Consider the following 18,918-nt stretch of genomic DNA (forward strand, 5'->3'; position numbering starts at 1 on the left):
TTTGGAGTCCCTGCCCCCGCCCCGGCCGTGGGCCTGCGCGCCCTTCGAGGATGGGTGCCAGGAGGGAGGGAGGGAGGGAGGGGCCCCCCAGCGGGGAGGGGGCCCGGAGGTCCCCGCCGCGGCCGGTGGGGAGGGGAAGCGGGCGCCCCGCGGCCCCGCCCCCGCCGCGCCCTCCCCGCGCCCTCCTCCTGGGCGGGATAATTGAACCGCGCGGCCGGGGCCCAGCGTTGGCTGCGGAGGCTCGGCCGGAGCTTGGAGCCCGCGCTGCCCGGAGCCTAGAGCCGCGCCCCGCGCCTTTGTCCGCCCGCCGCCCATGGAGCGCGCCGGCCCGTCGCGCCGGGTCCCGCTGCCGCTGCTGCTGCTCGGCGGCCTCTCGCTGCTGGCGGCCCGAGGTAGGGATGCCGGGGGGCGTCGGGAGGGAGGGGACGCCCGAGTCCACGGACCCCGCTTGAGTGACTCCCCCATCCCCCCCGACCCCTGGGGACCCCGCGCCCCGTGGGACTTTGGGGACTGCCGGCGCCTGGGGACGCGGCCTGGAGCTGCGCCCCCGTCGGCGGTCCTGGGGCGTCTGAGCTGCCCCGCGGCGCTTCCCCCCACCCCCCAACTACCCGACTCCTGGCTTCCATCCTGATCACCTCCGCTGACTTGGGGACTTGTTTTAGAGACGGATGCCTCCAAACACATTCTCCCGCGTGTCCTCTCACTTCCAAACCCTGTCCACCCTAGCGCCCATCCACCCGCCGGGGCCAAAGTGCCGGCCGGGGGAGAGGAACTGGCCGTGGCCGCCAAGGTCGCCGTCCCCTCCCTCACCCCTCCTCCATCCCCGTGGCTGCCCCTAGCCCCTGGAGCGCCTTTGGCACACATGTTCTCACTCCTCCCACCTCCACCCTTATGCAGGGGCTGTGGTACCCAGCGTTCTGATGGAAAACAGACACTGGGGGCTGGGGATCGGTAAATTGCTCAAGACACAGCCCCCGTCATGGAGTAGGGGGCGGCCCGTGCAGGACGCAGAGAGGAAGGGTGTAGTCTGGAGGTGTTCAGGGTCACAGCTATGTGTGGGGAGACCTCTGTCTGCTCTCCTGGGACACTGAGGACCCCAAGACGGAGGTGCTGCCAGGCTCCATATTCATTGCAGCTAGGGTCAGGCCGCCTCCAAACCCAGCCAGCCGCCTGATGGCAAGGGGGTGCAAGGGGGTCTCCACCAACAGAGCCCCCAGCCCTGGGACTGACAGCGCTGGAATGGCAGGCACCCAGCTCATCTTTTCTCCCTTAATCCTCAAGGCCTCCACTCCTCAGGGGTGAGTGCAAGGCCCTGCCAATCACAGCCGTGACCTCTGACTTCTCCACTGACCCCAGTTGCTTATCAGTCATTAGTCAGGCCAGCCCTCCTGGGGCCAGGCGCAGATTAGGGCTCCGACCACCCTCGGCATCTCCGGTTCTTTATCTCTGGCTTAGTTGAGCTTCTTTTAAATTCTCTGGTGACCACTCCCCTTCCTCTGTCAAAGGTCACTTGTCCCAGCTAATGCCTTGCAAGGATTCAGGGGTTTCCCGGGGAGACTGGGGGGGGGGGTGGGGGCGAGGAGAACCCTGCCGAGGTTTCTTGGCTCCCTGGCTCCCTTTGCACAGACCTTCACGGAACCCTGTCTGTTCCAGGCACGGGCGTGTGCCTAGGGGCATGTCGTGGGTAGAGGAACAGGGGTCAGCACCGGCAGCGAGAGCCATCCCAGGCCTTGGGGTTGATGGGAGGCTTCTTGGAGGAGAAGGGTGCTTGAGTGGGAGCTTGTCAGGCAGGCAGGGGAGGAAGGGAATTCGGGGGACTGCTGGCTGGATCGAAAGCCCAGAGGGCCCCGGCACCCCCCTGTATCTAACACACAAGGAAACTGAGGCACAGAGAGGAGGTGTAGTTGGACTTTGCTGAGCCCGAGTCCCCAGACCTTCCACAGCTACTCTTTCGCACCTCCTGTGTGAGAAGGGTCCCGTGCAGACTGGCAGGGTCCAGCTTTGAAGGAGTGCTGAGGTGTACTAGGCTGGGATGGCTCCCCAGCCCTGACTGATGGTTTACTGCTGTCTTCTTCCTGGATCAGGTCCTCACTTGAAGTGGGTGAAGAAGCCTCTCTTCTTTGCACACTGATGAGAATGCCTGTATCTTTGGGGAGGTCTCTCTCTTGAATTTCAACAAGTTTGGTGTGGTTTGGGGGGAGAGAAGGGGAGAGATCTGCCAGGTTCCTTTCTGTACCTGCAAACTCAGATGCTGTAAGGTTCCCGAAGCCTTGTAAGGTTGAGAGTGACACTGTCCCCACCCACCCTGTAGAGCCGAGGGGTCCCGGAGGAAATGTGCAGTGTAAAAGTGATCGCGAAAAAAGCCTCGATGGTGAGCCTTTGAGCGAATCTTCGGCCACTCCTTTGGTGACCAGGCCACGGGAAGGCAGAGGGGTGCTGCACTTTCGAGCCAGGGGGGCAGAGTGGGAACCATCCGTCTGTCCTGCGTCCTTTTGTCTGTGCTGTTGGGCTTTCCTGAGAGCCAGTGGGGGAGGGAGGAAGAGAGGAGGAGGGTGTTGGGAAAGACGGTTCTGTTTTCCCCAAGACTTTCTTGGCCCCCTGGCTCCAGCTGGGCTGCCTTTCCAACTGATTACAGAGAACGTCGTCGCTGGGAGGAGAACAAAGAGGAGAGAGGACTTGGCTTGAAAACACGTGGCTGCACCGCGGCTGCTCCTGGAGTTTCCCACTCAGTGGTGGGGGCTGGACAGGCTGAGGGGGCTGCAGGAGAATGAGACTCAGAGTGTCTGGGGGGGCAGCGCCAGGGCCTCTTCTGGGGGGGCCACAGCTCCAGGTTACACCCCTTCCAGCACTGCCCGGAGCCACCCCAGCTTGGGTGCATTTGTGCCCTGATGGTGGTGGGGGAGGAGGGTGGCTCACTCCCCTTTGGCATCCAGCAGGCTTCTAGGAGAGCTCATTTGTGGAACTGACAACTTTGCCTGTCGCCCCTCAGAAAAGAACGACGGGATGACCTGGTTTCTCATTTGTAAAATGGGCATAACAGAAACCGACTTTTTAGGTCTCTCTGAGGATTGAGGGGGCTTCCCAGGTGGCTCAGTGGTAAAGAATCTGCCTGCAAAGCAGAAGACACAGATTCGATCACTGGGTCGGGAAGATGCCCTAGAGAGGGAAATGGCAACCACTCCAATATTAGTGCTTGGGAAATCCCATGGACAGAGGAGCCTGGCGGGCTGCAGTCGCTAAAGAGTTGGACGCGACTGAGCACGCAGGAGGATTGAGGGCAAGGCTGCAGGAGGCCTGTCGTGGGAGCTGCATTATTATCACTTGTTACGTGTGTTGGCCCCTTCCTAGAGTAGGACAGTGTCCTCCCCCAAGACGGCACTACTAAGACTGCATGTCCCCAGCCAGGAGCTGGGAGGCCAGCAGCTCTCGGGGGCCAAAGCCGTACTGGTAAAGGTCATGCAGAGTGGGCTCAGCTGGCCTCCTTAGGCGTTTGATCATCTATCTCAGCAAGGTATCTGCTGAGGGCCAGCTCTGTGCCACTGTTCTAGGTCCTGGGGATACGGCAGAGAGGAAGAGAGACCAGAGCCATCGGCCCGTGGGGCGTAACTTCCGTGAGATCCTGAAAGTAGCCGATTACAGACTAACTCCAGCTGGGAGTGAGTCAGGGAAGACTTCCTGGAGGAAGTGGCATGCAAACCGGGATGTGAAGGAGCAGATGGAGGGTGGGGAGGGTCACCAGGGAAAGGGAACGGCATGGACAAAGGTTGAGAAGGTGAGAGAGAATGCGGGGCTTTCCGGAGTTCTGCCCCCTCCTCGTGCTTGGGGAGCTTCCTCAGGAGCCCCCTCCCCAGCATCCTTCAGACAGCCCCCGCCATTCCTCTGAAGCGGTGGCGGCTGGGGGCGGGGGGTGTCTCTGTGAGCAATGGATACGGTGGGTGGAGCAACTTTGCCGGAAAACAGTTCTAATAGGGCGCTCGAGTACTTTGCCAGTATGTCTCACAATCAAAGGTTTGCAAAAACATCAGATCGCAACAGCTTCATTAATAAATGCTTGTGCAGGCTTCCCTTGGTCTCAGTTTCCCGTAATGGTTTCAAATGAAACCGAGGTGGGCAAGTACCTATTAGGTCAACTTTCCTGGGGTCAGAGACCCTTCAGCCTGGAGGGGAGCTTAGCACTGAGAGAGTGTGGCGCTGAGGGCAAGTCGTGTGTCCCTGGTCATCCAGCTCGTAGTAGGCACGGCTGGACCGGAGGCTGTGCCCTGTGGCCAGCCCTCTTGGTGCTGGTCACTGCCTTTAACCCCGAAGGCTGGTCCTAACAAGAGGCTGGGGCAGGAGGGAACTGGCTGCCTGCATGTTATCAGGAGGGTCCTATGCCAGCCCACCCAGGGGTGGGAGCGGGCACTCGACCAAGGTTAGGAGACTGGACCCGGAAGTGACCCGCCCGAGAGAGCTTGGCCGACTCCCGCAGCCTTTCTGCTCTGTTTCCTTAAATGTGGAAGGAAAGCTCTCTGCTCTAGGAAATTATTATAATTGAAGTCTTTTACATTTAATCACTGATTTAGTGCTGTCCACAACCCCATGACGTAGGTACAACTGTTACTTCCATTTTACTGCTGGGTTCCCAGGTGGCTCACTGGTGAAGAATCCACTTGCCAATGCTGGAGACCCAGGTTCTATCCCTGGGTCGGGAAGATCCCCTGGAGAAGGAAATGGCAACCCACTCCAGTATTCTTGCCTGGAAATCCCCACGGACAAAGGAAACCTGGTGGGCTACCGTCCATGGGGTCGCAGAGTCAGACGTGACTTAGAGATTGAACAACAGCAAGGGGCCAGAGCGGTTACTCCAGCGGGCGACATGACGCAAAAGGAAGAACAGGTTCAAAAAAAAAAAAAAATACTGGCTCAGCCCATTAGCATGAAAATACTCTGAGCTCTGGCATTTCAGAGCCGGTCCTGGCAACCAGTCCTTGCTCACGACAGTGTGCGTCATCAGTAGAGGACATGGGACGCTGTGCTCCTAACCACTTGACTGGGCGGACACTTCAGTCCCATGATTGAGCGCTCCTGTTACCGAAAGAGTTGTGGGACCCAGCTGCTCGCCCCCCAAAAGCCAGTAAACAGGGCAGGTTGGTGGAAAGGAAAGTTTGCTTTATTTTAGATGCCCGCAACTGGGCGGGGGGAGGGCAGACATCTATCCAAAGGCCAACTTCCCCCGTCCACTGGCAAACTGTGGGCAGGAGCTTTCATAGACAGAAGTAGGGGGTGGGCAGGCTACACGCAGAGACAGCACAGTCAGCTCTGACGGTCATCTTCAGACTGGTCATCGGTGGTCTGACTGGCGTCATCTTGCTTGTTTTAGGTGCTCTTAATCTTCAGTTCCGGGGTCCATTTGTTCCCGTTTCTTTGAGGCCAGTTCTCGAAATCGTGGCAGCTTCTGTCGTGGGGACAGTCTAGTCACCGTGTGGTTGACTTCTACCTGGGGCTTCGGTATCTGTAAGACAGCTCACAGGATATGGCTCAGAATATTATCTATCGTCCTTGAGGAAGAACCGACGGTCCTCGACTGCGCCTGCTGACAAGATGGTTACTCTCTGGTCTCCTCTGACTGCTTCCCTTTGCCTCTGTGTTTCTCATTTCTCTGATTAAACTTCTTTGACTCAAGTTTTCCACAGAGCGGAGGCAGGCAGAGGACGTGGTGGGGAAGGGGAGGAACTTAAGGTCCTGCTCCGTCTCGCTGTGTAGCCGAGGGGCTCGTTTGAAAGGACAGGTGTTTTCTATGCCAGGGGTCGGGGGGGGGGGCCAGATTCCCACCCGGCTCTGTCCCTGACTTCCTGGGGGATCCCGTGTGCATGGGCGCCTGCTTACTCCTTCCCCACACCAGGGGCCCAGAGGCAAGGGGGTGCACCTCCAGCCTCTGCCCCCATCTTCCCATGGCTAGGGACACTTGTCCTAGGACTTAGGACTCACCCGGATAATCTAAGATGACATCATTGGGAGATCCTTAGTCACATCTGCAAGGACCCTTATTCCAAATAAGGTCACATTCTTAAGTTCCAGGTGTCAGGACATGGACGTGTCTTTCTAGGGGACGCCCCTGAAGCCACTATACACCCTTGAGAATAAACACAGAAACAGATGCGCTAACAAGAAGTCTGTGGGGCCCTCTGCCATAGTGACTGTAACACGCGACAGCGGGACTCCGGCGGCTCTCAGGTGGGCGGCGGGGGGCCGTGATACTGGAATTCAGACGTCAGTGGCAGGGAGCCCTCTGTGAAAAGACCTGGGGAGGAGTGTTTGGGCAAAGGGGACCGAAGGCATACACCGGCCCCCAGGTGGGACCAGGTGTGTCAGAGGGACCACGGGATAGAGTGAAGGGAGGGGAGGCGGGCAGGGCCAAGGCAGTTTGTGCAGGGCCTTAAAAGTCAGGCTGCAGACTGTGGATTTTGTCCCAAATGCCCCGGGGCTGGAGGCTCTCAAGCAGGGCAGTGACATCCCCTTGACTCGTGTTTCCAGCAGCTCCTCTGTGTGCTGCCTGGTGGGTGGATGGCAGGGAGACTAGAGTGAGGCTGAATAAGCCGGCAGGGTGGTGGCGAGGGAGGCTTCTGCAGGGTCCAGGGTGGAAGATGCCCTGGAGAGGGTAGTGGCCTGGGGGCTGGGGAGAAGTGGACAGAGCTGGAGAGTTGGGAAGGTTGAGTGGACAGGACTCGCTGAGCGCTTGATGTGGACGGTGAGGGAGCTGGAATCATTCAGGCTGACCCAGTTATTTTGGCCTCAGCCTCCTGACGCAGGATGACTGCTAATTACTGAGGTGGAGAAGCGGGACAAGGGTGGGCCTTGGAGTCCCGAGTGGACACTTTAAGTCTCCTGTTAGACGTCCGGGTGGAGCCTGGACAGACAGAAATGAGGGAGTCTCAGCCCGTAGGTGAGGCTGGAGGAGCCCACCCAGGGGGTGGAAGAAGAGGGAACAAGGGGCGGAGGCACTGAGCCCCCCAGGCAGTTTGAGGAGGGAGGAGCCTTGAGAGGACCCCTCCCCAGGTGCGTCCCCAGGGCCGGGGTGGCAGCTAGGAGGCTGCCAGGGCTGGCTGTTAGAGGCCGGCTCTCAGAGTGTCTTTGTGCTAATGGCTTGACCAGTATTTTTCTTTTCTTTTTTTATGAGCCTGTATTTGTTTTGAACCCATTTTTCCTTCTGACTTGGGTTGCCTGCCGGAGTGAAAAGTCCTGGAAGTTTTGTTGGCCTACATGTGCTTCTGGTTTTGATGTGAGCCTTCTCACCGAAACCCGCTGCACCTTTTCCATCACTGGTATAACCGGCCCCACCTTGGGCACAGAGAGGCCAGGCAGGGTGGCTGTGGACACATAGCTGCTTCGTGGCAGCACCAGGATGTGAACATGGGCGGCTTGGTTCTTTCATCATGTTCTGAAAGCAGGACGCTGAATGAACCGCCTCACTCATCTTTCCATCTGAAAAGTCTCCCATATTTCTAACTCCAGCTTCAGGGAGAAGCCACCATTTCTGGTTTTACGGTGGATGGGAGTCAGCTTTAGAGTCACAGCTGGATTCGAATGCTGCCCGTTTGTCCCATGGCCTCAGGCAACGTGCTTCATCTCTTTCCGTCCTCTGTGTCCAGAATTGCTCAGATCACACGAGATCATTGATCTGTTCGTCTCTTCCTGGACACTTCCTGGTTCTGGGGTGGCTGCGGGTCCGGGGGCAGAATGAGTCTCCTGTCTAGCCCTTGTGGCACAGAGACACACACAGTTAATTATTTGTGCTAAAGTGCTGGCAAGTTTGGGGAGCAAAGAGACCATGAAAGGAAAAGCCTTTGCCCCATGTTTGCATGTGTGCATGGGTATGTGTTGGGGGGGGTGGGAGCCGTGATTCCGGAGGACTTCCTGGAGGAGAGGGCCTTTGAATGGGTGTGAATGAGCTAGTCCAAGCAGAGGAGTGGACCCAAGACCCCCCAGCCTGGTCGAGCTTCAGTTTCCAAAAGCCAGGTGCAGAGGATACTTGACAGGTGTGCACACGTGTTCTGAGAGGTGAGAGGGGAAGCAGCAGATTTGGGTCCTGCAGGGGGAGATGCTGGAGAGATGGGGCAGGAGGAGGATGGCCCGCACGCCCACGGGGGTTGGTCCAGGAGGTCACGTGAGCTCCCTGGAGGGAGCAATGTGGAGTGGGCTTTTCTTCACCTTCTCAGGGGTGTGCCTTCTGGTCCTGTCTCTCGCCGCCTCCTTTCAGCTGGTTCTCTATCCGAGACCCCGTCTCTCTGCTGGGGGCTGATGTCCGGGGGTGTGTGGGCACCAGCTGTTCTTATGCTGGGGATGGGACTGGAGCCATAAGAACAGCCTCAGCGCCCCCTGCTTCCCCCCGGGGGAGGCTGGGGGCCTCGAGGAGGGAGATGGGTCAGTCCTCATCCTCGGCTGCAGAGGGACGCAGAAGCGCTGGGACACACCCAGGAATAGTCTCCTGGCATCTCCCTGGGTTGTCATCTCCTTGAAGACAGAGTCCTGATTCTGGAGCCCACACCCCAGGGTCAGAGAGAGCCTGGCACACGGAAGAGTCCTAAAAGGGGTGTCTGCTGGCTCCCCAGGCTTGGGAGGTGGGGGGGGGCCTGCAGGGGATGGGGATGGGCTGAGTCTGGCATGGTTCTGTCTGGTTGGAATTTCCCACTGGCATCTCATTGCAGCTCAGGCTTCCCAGTTACGTGGGTCCTGCACACCATGGGGACCCCCTCCAGCTCTCTGCCGCAGCTTCAGGCAGTGCCGTGCGGCAGCTGGGGTGCGAGCCTTGCTTTAACTCTTCATTTTCCCAAACAAGGGGATTAAAATAAAACCAAGTAGAGAGCTAACCAACCACCATCTCGTATCTCAGCATTCCGTGGCCGTGAAGGGCATTCTGATGCCCCACAGTTTGGAAGGACAAGGTCTCAGGATTCCATCTTTGTGAGTCTCAACCACACAGTCAGATCACAGGGACCGGAGATGAAAACTGTGCTTTGCTGAGGTTTCTTCTTGAAGAGGGAAGCGACCCGAGGCAGAAGATTCCAGACTCGCCCGAAGCTCCACTTTTCTCTAAAGAGCGCTTCCTGCCCAGGACGGGCATTGAGTGTGTGGTGGGCGTGAGTGAGTGGCATCGCTCCCAGGGTTGGGGACCGAAGTAGCCGTGATGGCCTTGTCGCTTCAGGTTGCTCTCGTGGCGTGAGTTAGGAAGGTGGCTCAGACACGGAGGCTGTGCCTGAGGTTTCTTCCATTTGATACCCTTTGGGAGATGCTTTCAGGGTCTGCTGGTGGGAGTGGTAGGCCTGATGCTGTTGGCTGCTGCGGAAACCCTTGGTACCAGTGAGGTGTAGCAGCTGGTGGGGTTGACACCTCGGTTCTCTTCTTGCCTCTTGCCTGGTCTAGCCATGTGCCCTGCGACAGAGTGGGGCCACGGCCTAGAATTCCGTCCCTCTTTCCCCTTCTGCCGATGGTGCTGAGTCCTTGCTGAGTGTGCTTGGGAGAAGTGATGCTGGCAGGGGGTTCTCCCATCACTTCCAGAAAGCAACAATAAGAGTTTGAAAGAAGGGTTTTTGTTTAATGTTGGGTGCTCAGCTCCCCAGAACAACAATTATGGGAAAGTTACCCAAAGTAATTTTGACCCAAGGATGCATACGTAACTGATGTCCATAGGATATAAGGAAAAATAACGTTTCGCACTCAACCTGGTTTCAGTGGAGTAGCCAAGTTGGGGACCTTTAGAATCTGAAGACAAGGTGGATTGAAGACGTTCGATCCAGAGCTGTTTGTTCCTGTAGTGAAATATCAGAAGTGATGTAGAAGCCCAGAGAGGGGGCGTGGGCTGGAGACGAAGCTGCGTGTCCTGGCATGGTGGCAGCAGCAGGAATTTAAGAGGTGAAGGGTGGGGGTGGGAGGACTGTCTCCAAGGGGCCCTCCCGCGTGGGGCTGTTTCGAGGAAGACAGCAGGGTTCTGTCTGCTCTGACCTCAGCTGAGTCACCGTCCCACCTCGCTGTGGGCTCCCCGTGACCCCTCTGATGGGGGAGTTCTTGGAGGGGGGCACCTCCCACCCAAGGAGGGTGTGCTGACCCCCCGCTGGGAGTTCCAGCTCTGTGGCTTGGAGCATTCTGGGGACATTCCAAGTTTCTGGATTGAGGGAACACATTTTATTGTTCTACTGAGAATAAGCTTCAAAGTGCTCAGGGCTTCCCAGCGGGAATCATTTCCAAATGTTGCTGCAGCTTGGGGCACAAAGTTCTTGCCGTGCTGGAGTCTGAGCCTTCTTTCCCCATGCTCGCCTTTTTCTGAGTTGAGGGAGGTGTAGGAGCTGCCACTCGTACCCTAGCTGTTCTGCACCCTAGGACAGGGCCATGTTGCCCCCATTCCTCACGGGCCACAGCAAACAAAGGTCCTTTGTTCCTTTCGCGTGTCCTGCAGCCACTGTTTACTGGAGCACCCTGTGTGCTCGGAACTTTATAAGCTCTATCCGTCTCCTCAGCCACTCTGCAAAGGTATGGTGACCCCCCATTTTGCTGCCGAGGAAGCTGTGGTTCAGAGAGGTGAAGTGTCCTGCCCAGGGAGGGTCACAGAACAAGCAAGCGCTGAACCTGGGATCGGATCCCAAGCCTGTTCGGCTCCAAAGCTGATCCTCTTCCTACTCAACCCTGTCGCTGCCAAGGGCCAGCTTCTAGCCGAGGTCCGGGATGAGAAGCAGGCCCAGCTCTGCGTGGGTGGGAGGGCGAGGCAGACACATGCTGTCGATGGAGAGTTTGCTCCGGGCCGGGCTGCTGGCAGGCGGGCTGCGGGAGGCGGGGAGAGACTGGATGGGGCAGGGGCTTTGGGCCCGGGCTGGAGGCGCTGTGAGAGCCGCAAGGGGCACGGCCGCAGGCGGGAGAGCTACGTGGGGCCCGCGGGGGTTGGGCTGCGGGGGGACAGCACAGGGGATATTGGCCTCAGCGTCCGGCCACGTGGCTGGTCACCGTCATCCTGCGAGTGAACCACGGGCATCGTATCTGCGACAGGTCAGGTCTGGCGTTTCGTGAAAACTTTTCTTAAAATCAGTTGGAGCAAACATGAAGGAAGGAAGGAGTGGGGCCCCTGGAGGTCATCTCCGCAACCGGAAGTCTCCCCCTGGAGGTCATCCCCGCAACCGGAAGTCTCCCCCGTGAGGGGCACGCATTTGAGAAGCCAGTGACACTCATTTATTACTATCTGGGCCCCAGCCTACGGTGTCCCCGAGTCACCAAACAGCTTTCGGGGGGAGCGTGGAGGGGACAGCTGTGATGGGGAGGGGTCAAGTGGCTGTGGGCCGGCAGGCTTTGTTCTGGGATGGAGCCTCACCCTTAATCAGCCCCCGGGGACTCCCGCTGCCGGGCCGGGGTCGGGCGGGTGGATCTTCTGCTCAGCGCTCCCCGGAAGCCCTGGGACGGGGGTCCTGGGGTCACCGCCAGGGGACTTGGCGAGGCCCTAGCTTCTTCTGGCTCAGAAAGTGGCCGGTCCATCTGCAGCAACAGGGATGGACCTGGAGATGGTCATACTGACTGAAGTAAGTCAGACAGCAGGAGAAATACCATGTGACATCCCTTGTATGTGGATCTGAAAAGAAATGATACAGATGAACTTAGGAAGCGGGAAGACACTCACAGACTTAGAAAATAGATTTGTGGTTGCCAGGGGGAAGGGATAGCTAGGGGCTTTGAGAAGGTCATGTACACACTGCTCTGTTTAAGATGGATGTCAAGAAAGACATCACACGTGGAACTCTGCTCAGTGTTATGTGCCAGCCTGGATGGGAGAAGGGTTTGGGGGAGAATGGATGCATGTTTATGTATGGCCGAGTCCCTTCGCTGTTCGCTTGGAACTACCACAGCATTGTTAATTGGCTATACCTCAATGCAAAATGTTTTTGGTGTAAAATAAATGAATAAAAAACAATTTAAGAGGAAATGGCCCGTCCAGCCTCTGGCTCTTCACACCAGCATGGACCACACTCACTGGGTCTCGTTGGGGTGACCACTTGCTGCCTCAGGGCTCCAGGCACAGTTTGTCCCCAGAGGCGGTCGAGGTAGGCGTGGGAAGGTCATCACAGCTGGTGTTACTGGACACACTGGCCTCAAGCTGAGTCCAGGAGTGGCCTTCCCTTCTGGGGCTACCTCGAGGGCTGGGCCTTAGAAGGACGATGGGCTCAAACAGAACACCCAAGGCCCTTGGTGCCAGGATATGGTGCCAAGCGTGGTGGGATTTACCCCATGGGGGTGTGTGAAAGCTAGCAGTGAGAAAGCATGTTCCATAAAGTCCAATTTTGAAATGTCCTGCCCAGAGGTGACCTTCTGCCTGGGTGCAGAGGCGGTTGCCCCTCTCGCCCCCTCCTGGCGGTGGAAGGAACTGGGGCTGAGGGTGCCTTGGTGCCGGGCGGCTCTTCCCTTTGGTAACCATGGGGTCCTCTCCTTCCGTGAGCTGGGGGGCCCGTCGGGGCAGCCTGGGCTGCGGATGGAAGGCTGGGTGCCCAGCGCAGCTGTGAGGGTGTGGGTGTGTCAGCGGCCATCTTTCCTTTTTGTAAGCAAAGAGGCAAATTTGTGACAAGTCTGGGGCAGAAACCACCACCAGTTTCAGTTCTGAGGCCCTAGCAAGTGGCAATGATGGTTAGATGAGAACGCAGAGTGGGTCTCAGAAATGCAGGCTCCTTGCTTCTCCCCGGAGCCGGCTGGCTGCAATTGAGGCCCCCCGGATTTCCGTCCCCTCCCCCGGGTGCCCTCCCCCGGGTGCCCTCCCCCGGGTGCCCTCCCCTCGTGTCCCCTCCCCCTGGGTGCCCTCCCCCTGGGTGCGCTCCCCCTGGGTGTTCACTTTCCACTCTCCGGGGAAGCCTTCCTTGGTTGTCCCAGTTTGGGGGACACGCCAGACCTCCTTCATTCTGTACTGTTATCTTTAGTGAGACAAACCGTCTCTGACCCCGCAGGAGTGGGATCAGTCGTGTCCTGGATACCCTGAGCACCGGGCTGTCTGTGTCCCCAGCCTCTGGTCCCGGGGCAGGGATCCTGGGTGCTGAGCCGCAGCCCTGACAGAACTGTTTTGGGAAGATCGTGGTTAAGGTGTCAGGCCTCTCCAGGAGGAGCACGCTCCTGGGTCTCCCAGCCCCAACCCCAGTGGAGTTTTCAGGACGCGCTTGTCGAGTGACTAAAGAATGCTTCAGCATCAGCCTGGGATGCTGTGAGGTGGCGTCCAGATGGTGTGGCCGGGAGGGGGCTGCCCTCGGCCTCCCGAGGGAGGCTGCCCATCCCAGGGGCCCTGGGGGTTGTGGTGAGTCGCCTGCCGCCTGTCACCCTGTTCTCCTTCCTGCACAGCGGGCGCAGATGTCTCCATGGAGGCTTGCTGTGCAGACGGACATCGAATGGCCACGGAGCATAGGGCCTGCTCACTGCCCTACGCCTCGGAATCCAAGGAATGCAGGTATGTCTGCCAGCACTTCACCAGAAGAGCGTTCCTCTAGACAAAAGCAGGAGAGGAAGGGAGAGTGCGTGGCAGAGCCCCCGGGGGGAGGCACCAGGGCCAGGTTGTGGGTTGGGGGGTGCAGTGGGCTGCTGACCCCTGCCTCCCCCCCTTCTCTGTGCCCTCATGGTCCTCGTACGTGGCTCTGCTCACCCTTCCCCCACCTCCCTGGCATTATCGGGGCATCCTGACATTTCACCAGGCTGCATGCAAGGAGATCTGGGTTTGCAGCCCTCGCTGACACAGGTGGGCACTGTGACCAAGTCACCCAGAAAGGGGGTGGTTACTGGGGGCAGGTGAGGTCATGTGATCTCAAAGCACTGGAAGTGCTTTGCCAGTAAAACACGGCGGCTTTCAGACCCCAACACCCAGACGAGCCAGTCCCAGGGCAAAAGTTCTTCTAGGCCGTTGTCTACTTTATGCGGTAGCCAACATCTGGATCAATTATGTTTATTCCTCTCTCTCTAAATTAACTCAAGCTCCTTCAAAGTTTTGGGAGGACGTAAGCCTAGAATGGGCTTCCGTGGTGGGTCAGCAGTACAGAATCTGCCTGCAGTGCAAGAGACCCAGGTTCGATCCCCAGGTTGGGAAGATCCCCTGAAGAAGGAAATGGCAACCCACTCCAGTAATCTTGCCTGGAGAATCCCCATGAACAGAGGAGCCTGACAGGACTGAGGCGACTGAACACCTAACTAGAAGCTTAGAATAAATGATAAAGACATGTCATGTCAATCAACACTGTCAAAATAATATAAAAATAATAACAAGTCTTTAGGAAGCACCTACTTTGTGTTTAGGCATTTGCTGCCCAGCATCTCATTTAACTCTGTTACTGACCCATTTTACAGATGAAAAAACTGAGCTTTCCCCAGAGTGCTCAGCTGGAGGCATTAGGACTTGGATCCAGATCTGCTTGCCTGGGGAGCAGAGGTCGGGAGGCAAGGGTGTGAACATGTTCCATCATGTGCCATCCGTTCATGCTCTCTGCCCCGATCCAAGCCAAAGCAGCTTTGACCTGGGGGTGCTGGATGGAGAGCTGCCACAGACAGAAAGAATCTGCGGGGGGGCTCGTCTGCCTCATTCTGGAGTCTTGCATTTGTGTTGGCTTCGAGCATTGAGAGGCTGCTGCCTGCCAGCAGTGACGGAGGATGTAAAGCTCCATTGAGGAAATTCTTGAAAAGTCGAAAGCATTATAGACCAAACAAGGGAGGGAGAGAAGAGGGCACTCGGATTGTCTGAACTGAGGGGGAGACCGTGCCATGAGGATTTACGGCGCGTCTGATGAGTGAGAGCTGAGATCTTGGCGTGAGGCTTCGCACTAGAAATGTCAGAGGGTGGCGGGCAGTTCGGGGCGAAGCTAGCCGGTGAGCGCCAAACATTTTGTTTACAGACTGGGCCCAGAAAGGCAGACAGGCCCTGGGGACCCATTGGGCTGGCTTTCAGGCTGTGTGACTTGAGCCAGCTTGGACCCTCGGTTTCCCCAAATGTTAAAGCAGGACAGTGGTGATGACTGAGGGGAGGGAAGCAGCTGGGACCACCACCCGAGGCAGAGGAGTGTGCTCATCTGCTCAGGCCACCAGCACAGAGACCTCTGCCCAGGTGGCTTAAACCACAGACAGTTACTGTCTCAGAGCCTGAAGACAGCCGTCTGAGAGCCTAGTTCCTCCTGACGCCTCCCTCCTGGGCTTGGAGGTGCCACCTTCTTCCCACACCCTCATGTCTTCTCCTCTCTCTGTGTGTTTCTGTCCTAGTCTTTCTTTTTTAAAAAACATTTTCATTAAAAAAAAAAAAAACTTTTTTGGCTGCAGCTCGCAGCATGCTGGATCTTAGCTCCTCAACCAAGGTTCAGACCCGTGCTCCCTGCAGAGGAAGAACAGAATCTTATCCACTGGGCTGCCAGGGAAGTCCCCACGAGTTCAGTGTTATCATTTTTAATGAAGGGAGAGAAGGGAGAGAGCAGGTCAGAAATCAAATCTGGTTTAAGAGGGTGCTCTTAGCAGTTAAAGGGTACAGGAAACAAGAACCACCAGCCACCTGGTAACTCAATAATTCCAGTGTTATTTTTCTCCTTCAAAGTGGCATTGTGCCAGACCCTCCAGTTTTAAGTTTTCATTCATTTGGCAAATCTTGATTGATCCTCGGTGCTGTTCTAAGCTCAGGGTGAGGAGAATGGGATCTCATAGGTGGGCAGGCCCCAGGCCGAGCCCTCCTGGGCAGAGCTGGGGGAGGAAGGCACCCAGGGATCTGTGGTGCTCAAGAAGCCCAGGGTTGACACACTGGTAGGTGAGAGGATCAGAGAGGACTGCAGGGGCCCTGGCACCTCCCGGCACACATGGGTTCTAGCCGGGCTTGTGTGGCTTCTGCCCAAGCCTCTAACACATGGCACATTTGGGGGTGATCAGGAGAAACGGCAGATGATGTTTCAATTCAAGCATCGCCATGCATTCTAGTCTCAACCAAATATGGTTGGCCTTGGGACCCAAATATGGTGGTGGTGTTTCAGTCGCTCAGTCGTGTCCAACTCTTGTGACCCCATGGACTGTAGCCTGCCAGGCTCCTCTGTCCATGGGATTCTCCAGGCAAGAATACTGGAGTGGGTTGCCATTTCCTTCTCCAGGGGATTTTCCCGACCCAGGAATTGAACCCGGGTCTCCTCCATTGCAGGCAGATTCTTTACTGACTGAGCTATGAGGGAAGCCCAAATATAAATTTGCCTAAAACTTTGGGTTGAATGCAGCCCATGAGGGAATTTGGATCCACATGGCGTTCTCAAGTGGTGCTAGTAGTAAAAAATAAAGATCCTGTCTGCCAATGCCAGAGACCTAAGGGACATGGGTTCAATCCCTGGGTTGGGAAGATCCCCTGGAGGAGGAAATGGCAACCCACTCCAGTAGTCTTGCCTGGAAAATCCCATGGACAGAAGGGCCTGGTGGGCTATAGTCCATAAGATTGCAAAGGGTCAGACATGACTGAGTTGACTTAGCATGTTAGCATGGAGTCGAAACCTAAAGCAGATCCTGAGCTGATGTTTCTCAATCCACCAGTTACTCTCTGAACCCCTTCATTTATTTCACAAATTGTATTGAGGCTATCCTGGAGGAAATGGTGATAAATCAGTGAGCAAAATAAGCAAAATGTCTTTGGAGGATGCAGACGATGACATGGTAAAGTCTCTGGTTTGTAAGAAGGCACAAGGAGTCATGGGAAAGGAAAGCCCAGGGACAAGAGGCCGGTCTCCTGATCAGAGTGGGTTTACGATTTCAGATAGAGATGTTTGAGGGCACCCTGCTGAGAATGGGTGTCTCAGCAGGGCCTGAAGAAGGCAAGCAAGCCAGCCAGGTGAATGCAAGATTGCTTGTCCAAGTCAAAGGGCAGTAAGGGGAGAGCAGCTCCGAATCCGCCTGCAATGCAGGAGACTCGGGTTCGATCCCTAGGTCAGGAAGATCCCTGGAGGAGGAAATGGTAACCCACTCTAGTATTCTTGCCTGGGAAATCCCCCGGACAGAGGAGCCTGACGGGCTATAGTCCATGGGGTTACAAAGAGGTGGACATGACTGAGAGATTAAACCGCTGTCCGGCTCTCTGGACGCCCAGCTCTGGCCCAAGCCCACCAGCACAGAGCGTCATAACTGCTGCCCCGGAAGGACCCCAGTGTGGGTAGCTGTGCTTCCCCTCCAGGACATCCTTCTCTCATCCCCGAAGCCCCTGCATGGGCCTGGCACACAGTAGGGCTGCAACCAAAATTTTTTTAATTGCAGTAAAATGTACGTAATACTCGGTCGTGTCCAACTCTTTGTGGCTCCTTGGACTGTAACCCTCCAGGCTCCTCTGCCCATGGAATTTTCCAGGCACAAATACTGGAGTGGGGTGCCATTTCCTACAGATTGCACTATTGTGACCATGTTTAGGGGTACAGGTCAGTATATTTACATCACTGTCCCACCATCCCCAGAACTTTTTCATCTTCCTAAACTGAGGCAGAAACTCCTTGTTACCCTCCCTGCCCCAGCCCATCCTTTCTGTTTTCCATCTTCATGAATTTGACTCTTCTGGGTCCCTCGTAGGAGAAGGCGATGGCACCCCACTCCAGCGCTCTTTCCTGGAGAATCCCGTGGACGGATGAGCCTGGTAGGCTGCGTCCATGGGGTCACTAAGAGTCAGACACAACTGAGTGACTTCACTTTCACTTTTCACTTTCATGCATTGGAGAAGGAAATGGCAACCCACTCCAGTATTCTTGCCTGGAGAATCCCAGGGACGGGGGAGCCTGTGGGCTGCTGTCTCTGGGGTTGCACAGAGTTGGACACGACTGAAGCGACTTAGCAGCAGCAGCAGCAGCAGGGTCCCTCATACAAGTGGAATCACAGTATTTATCCTTTTGCGTCTGGCTTCTTTCACTTAGCTCTCTGTCCTTAGAGTTTCTCCACCTTGTAACATGTGTTCGGGTTTTCCTCCTGGTCGAGGCTGTGTTCAGCTCCTTTGCATGCACAGACCATACTTGGCTTGTCTGTTCCTCGATGGATCTTGGGTTGCTCCCATCTTCTGGCAGTTATGAATCACGCTGCCGTGAACCTAGGTGTGCCAACGTCTGAGTCAACTGCTTTCTATCCTTTTGGGTTTATACCGAGAGTTGGGATCGCTGGACCCTATGCTCACTGTGTCTAAAATTTTTTGAGGAACTGCCACGCTGCACCATCTAACACTCCCACCCACAGAGCACGAGGGTTCCAATTTCTCCACAACACTTGTTTTTTTTCTGTTCAGCAGTAAACATCTTTGAATGAACAGATAGTTGGACGCACATCTGTTTGCTCTCCCTAACAATTTAGTAAAATGCTGGTTATTTGCAAATTCACTGAGGGCAGGAGCTGAATGTGTGGTAACAGAGTATAGGCATGTTTCATTTTCTTGTGCTTCAAAGGTTGGGATTTTTTTTTTTTTTTTAACAAATTGAAGGTTTGTGGTAATTCCATGTTGTCAGATGATGGCTAGCATTTTTTAGCAATGATGATTTTTATTAAGGTATGTATTACTTTCTAGAGATAACGCTACTGCACACTTTGTGGGCTGCAGTACAGTGCAAGCGTAACTTTTATATGCTCCAATAAACTAGAGAATTTGTGTGACTCACTTTACCCTGGTGGTCTGGAACTAAACCTGCAGTCTATCTGTGTGTATCAACAGATCCAGGCTGGAGCCCATGGACAGTTCTAGAAGTGCATGAGAAGCTGGGTGAGGAGCTCCAGCCCCACAGAGTGGAGGCTGGGGCCAAGGCCGCCTGGCCAGCCATGCAGGGAGGCTGGTGGGGCCCCACCCTCTCCGGTCCAGAAGGCCTGGCGGCTCTTCCTGCCCTTGCTGGCAACCCTAGAGCCAGGGTTCTCTGTGGTCTGGGGGGAGCCACACCTGTGATCACACACCTCTTGCTCCCTCACCTCCCTGCC

At 56.3% G+C, this 18,918-nt stretch overlaps 1 protein-coding gene across 2 annotated transcripts in view; it reads left to right on the forward strand.

Annotated features, from left to right (window-relative positions):
* The first annotated feature begins 296 nt into the window (after positions 1–296).
* Positions 297–18,918, forward strand: part of FBLN1 (fibulin 1) — an 81,413-nt gene continuing 62,791 nt past the window's right edge. For both annotated transcript variants that reach the window (XM_068970599.1, XM_068970600.1), the window contains exons 1-2: positions 297–392; positions 13,333–13,438. In XM_068970599.1, the coding sequence (XP_068826700.1) occupies positions 314–392; positions 13,333–13,438 (185 nt within the window). In that variant the 5' untranslated portion in view covers positions 297–313. The remainder of the gene's footprint in view (positions 393–13,332; positions 13,439–18,918) is intronic.

This window comes from Capricornis sumatraensis, chromosome 4 (genome assembly GCF_032405125.1).
Source record: "Capricornis sumatraensis isolate serow.1 chromosome 4, serow.2, whole genome shotgun sequence".
Lineage (NCBI taxonomy): Eukaryota > Metazoa > Chordata > Mammalia > Artiodactyla > Bovidae > Capricornis > Capricornis sumatraensis.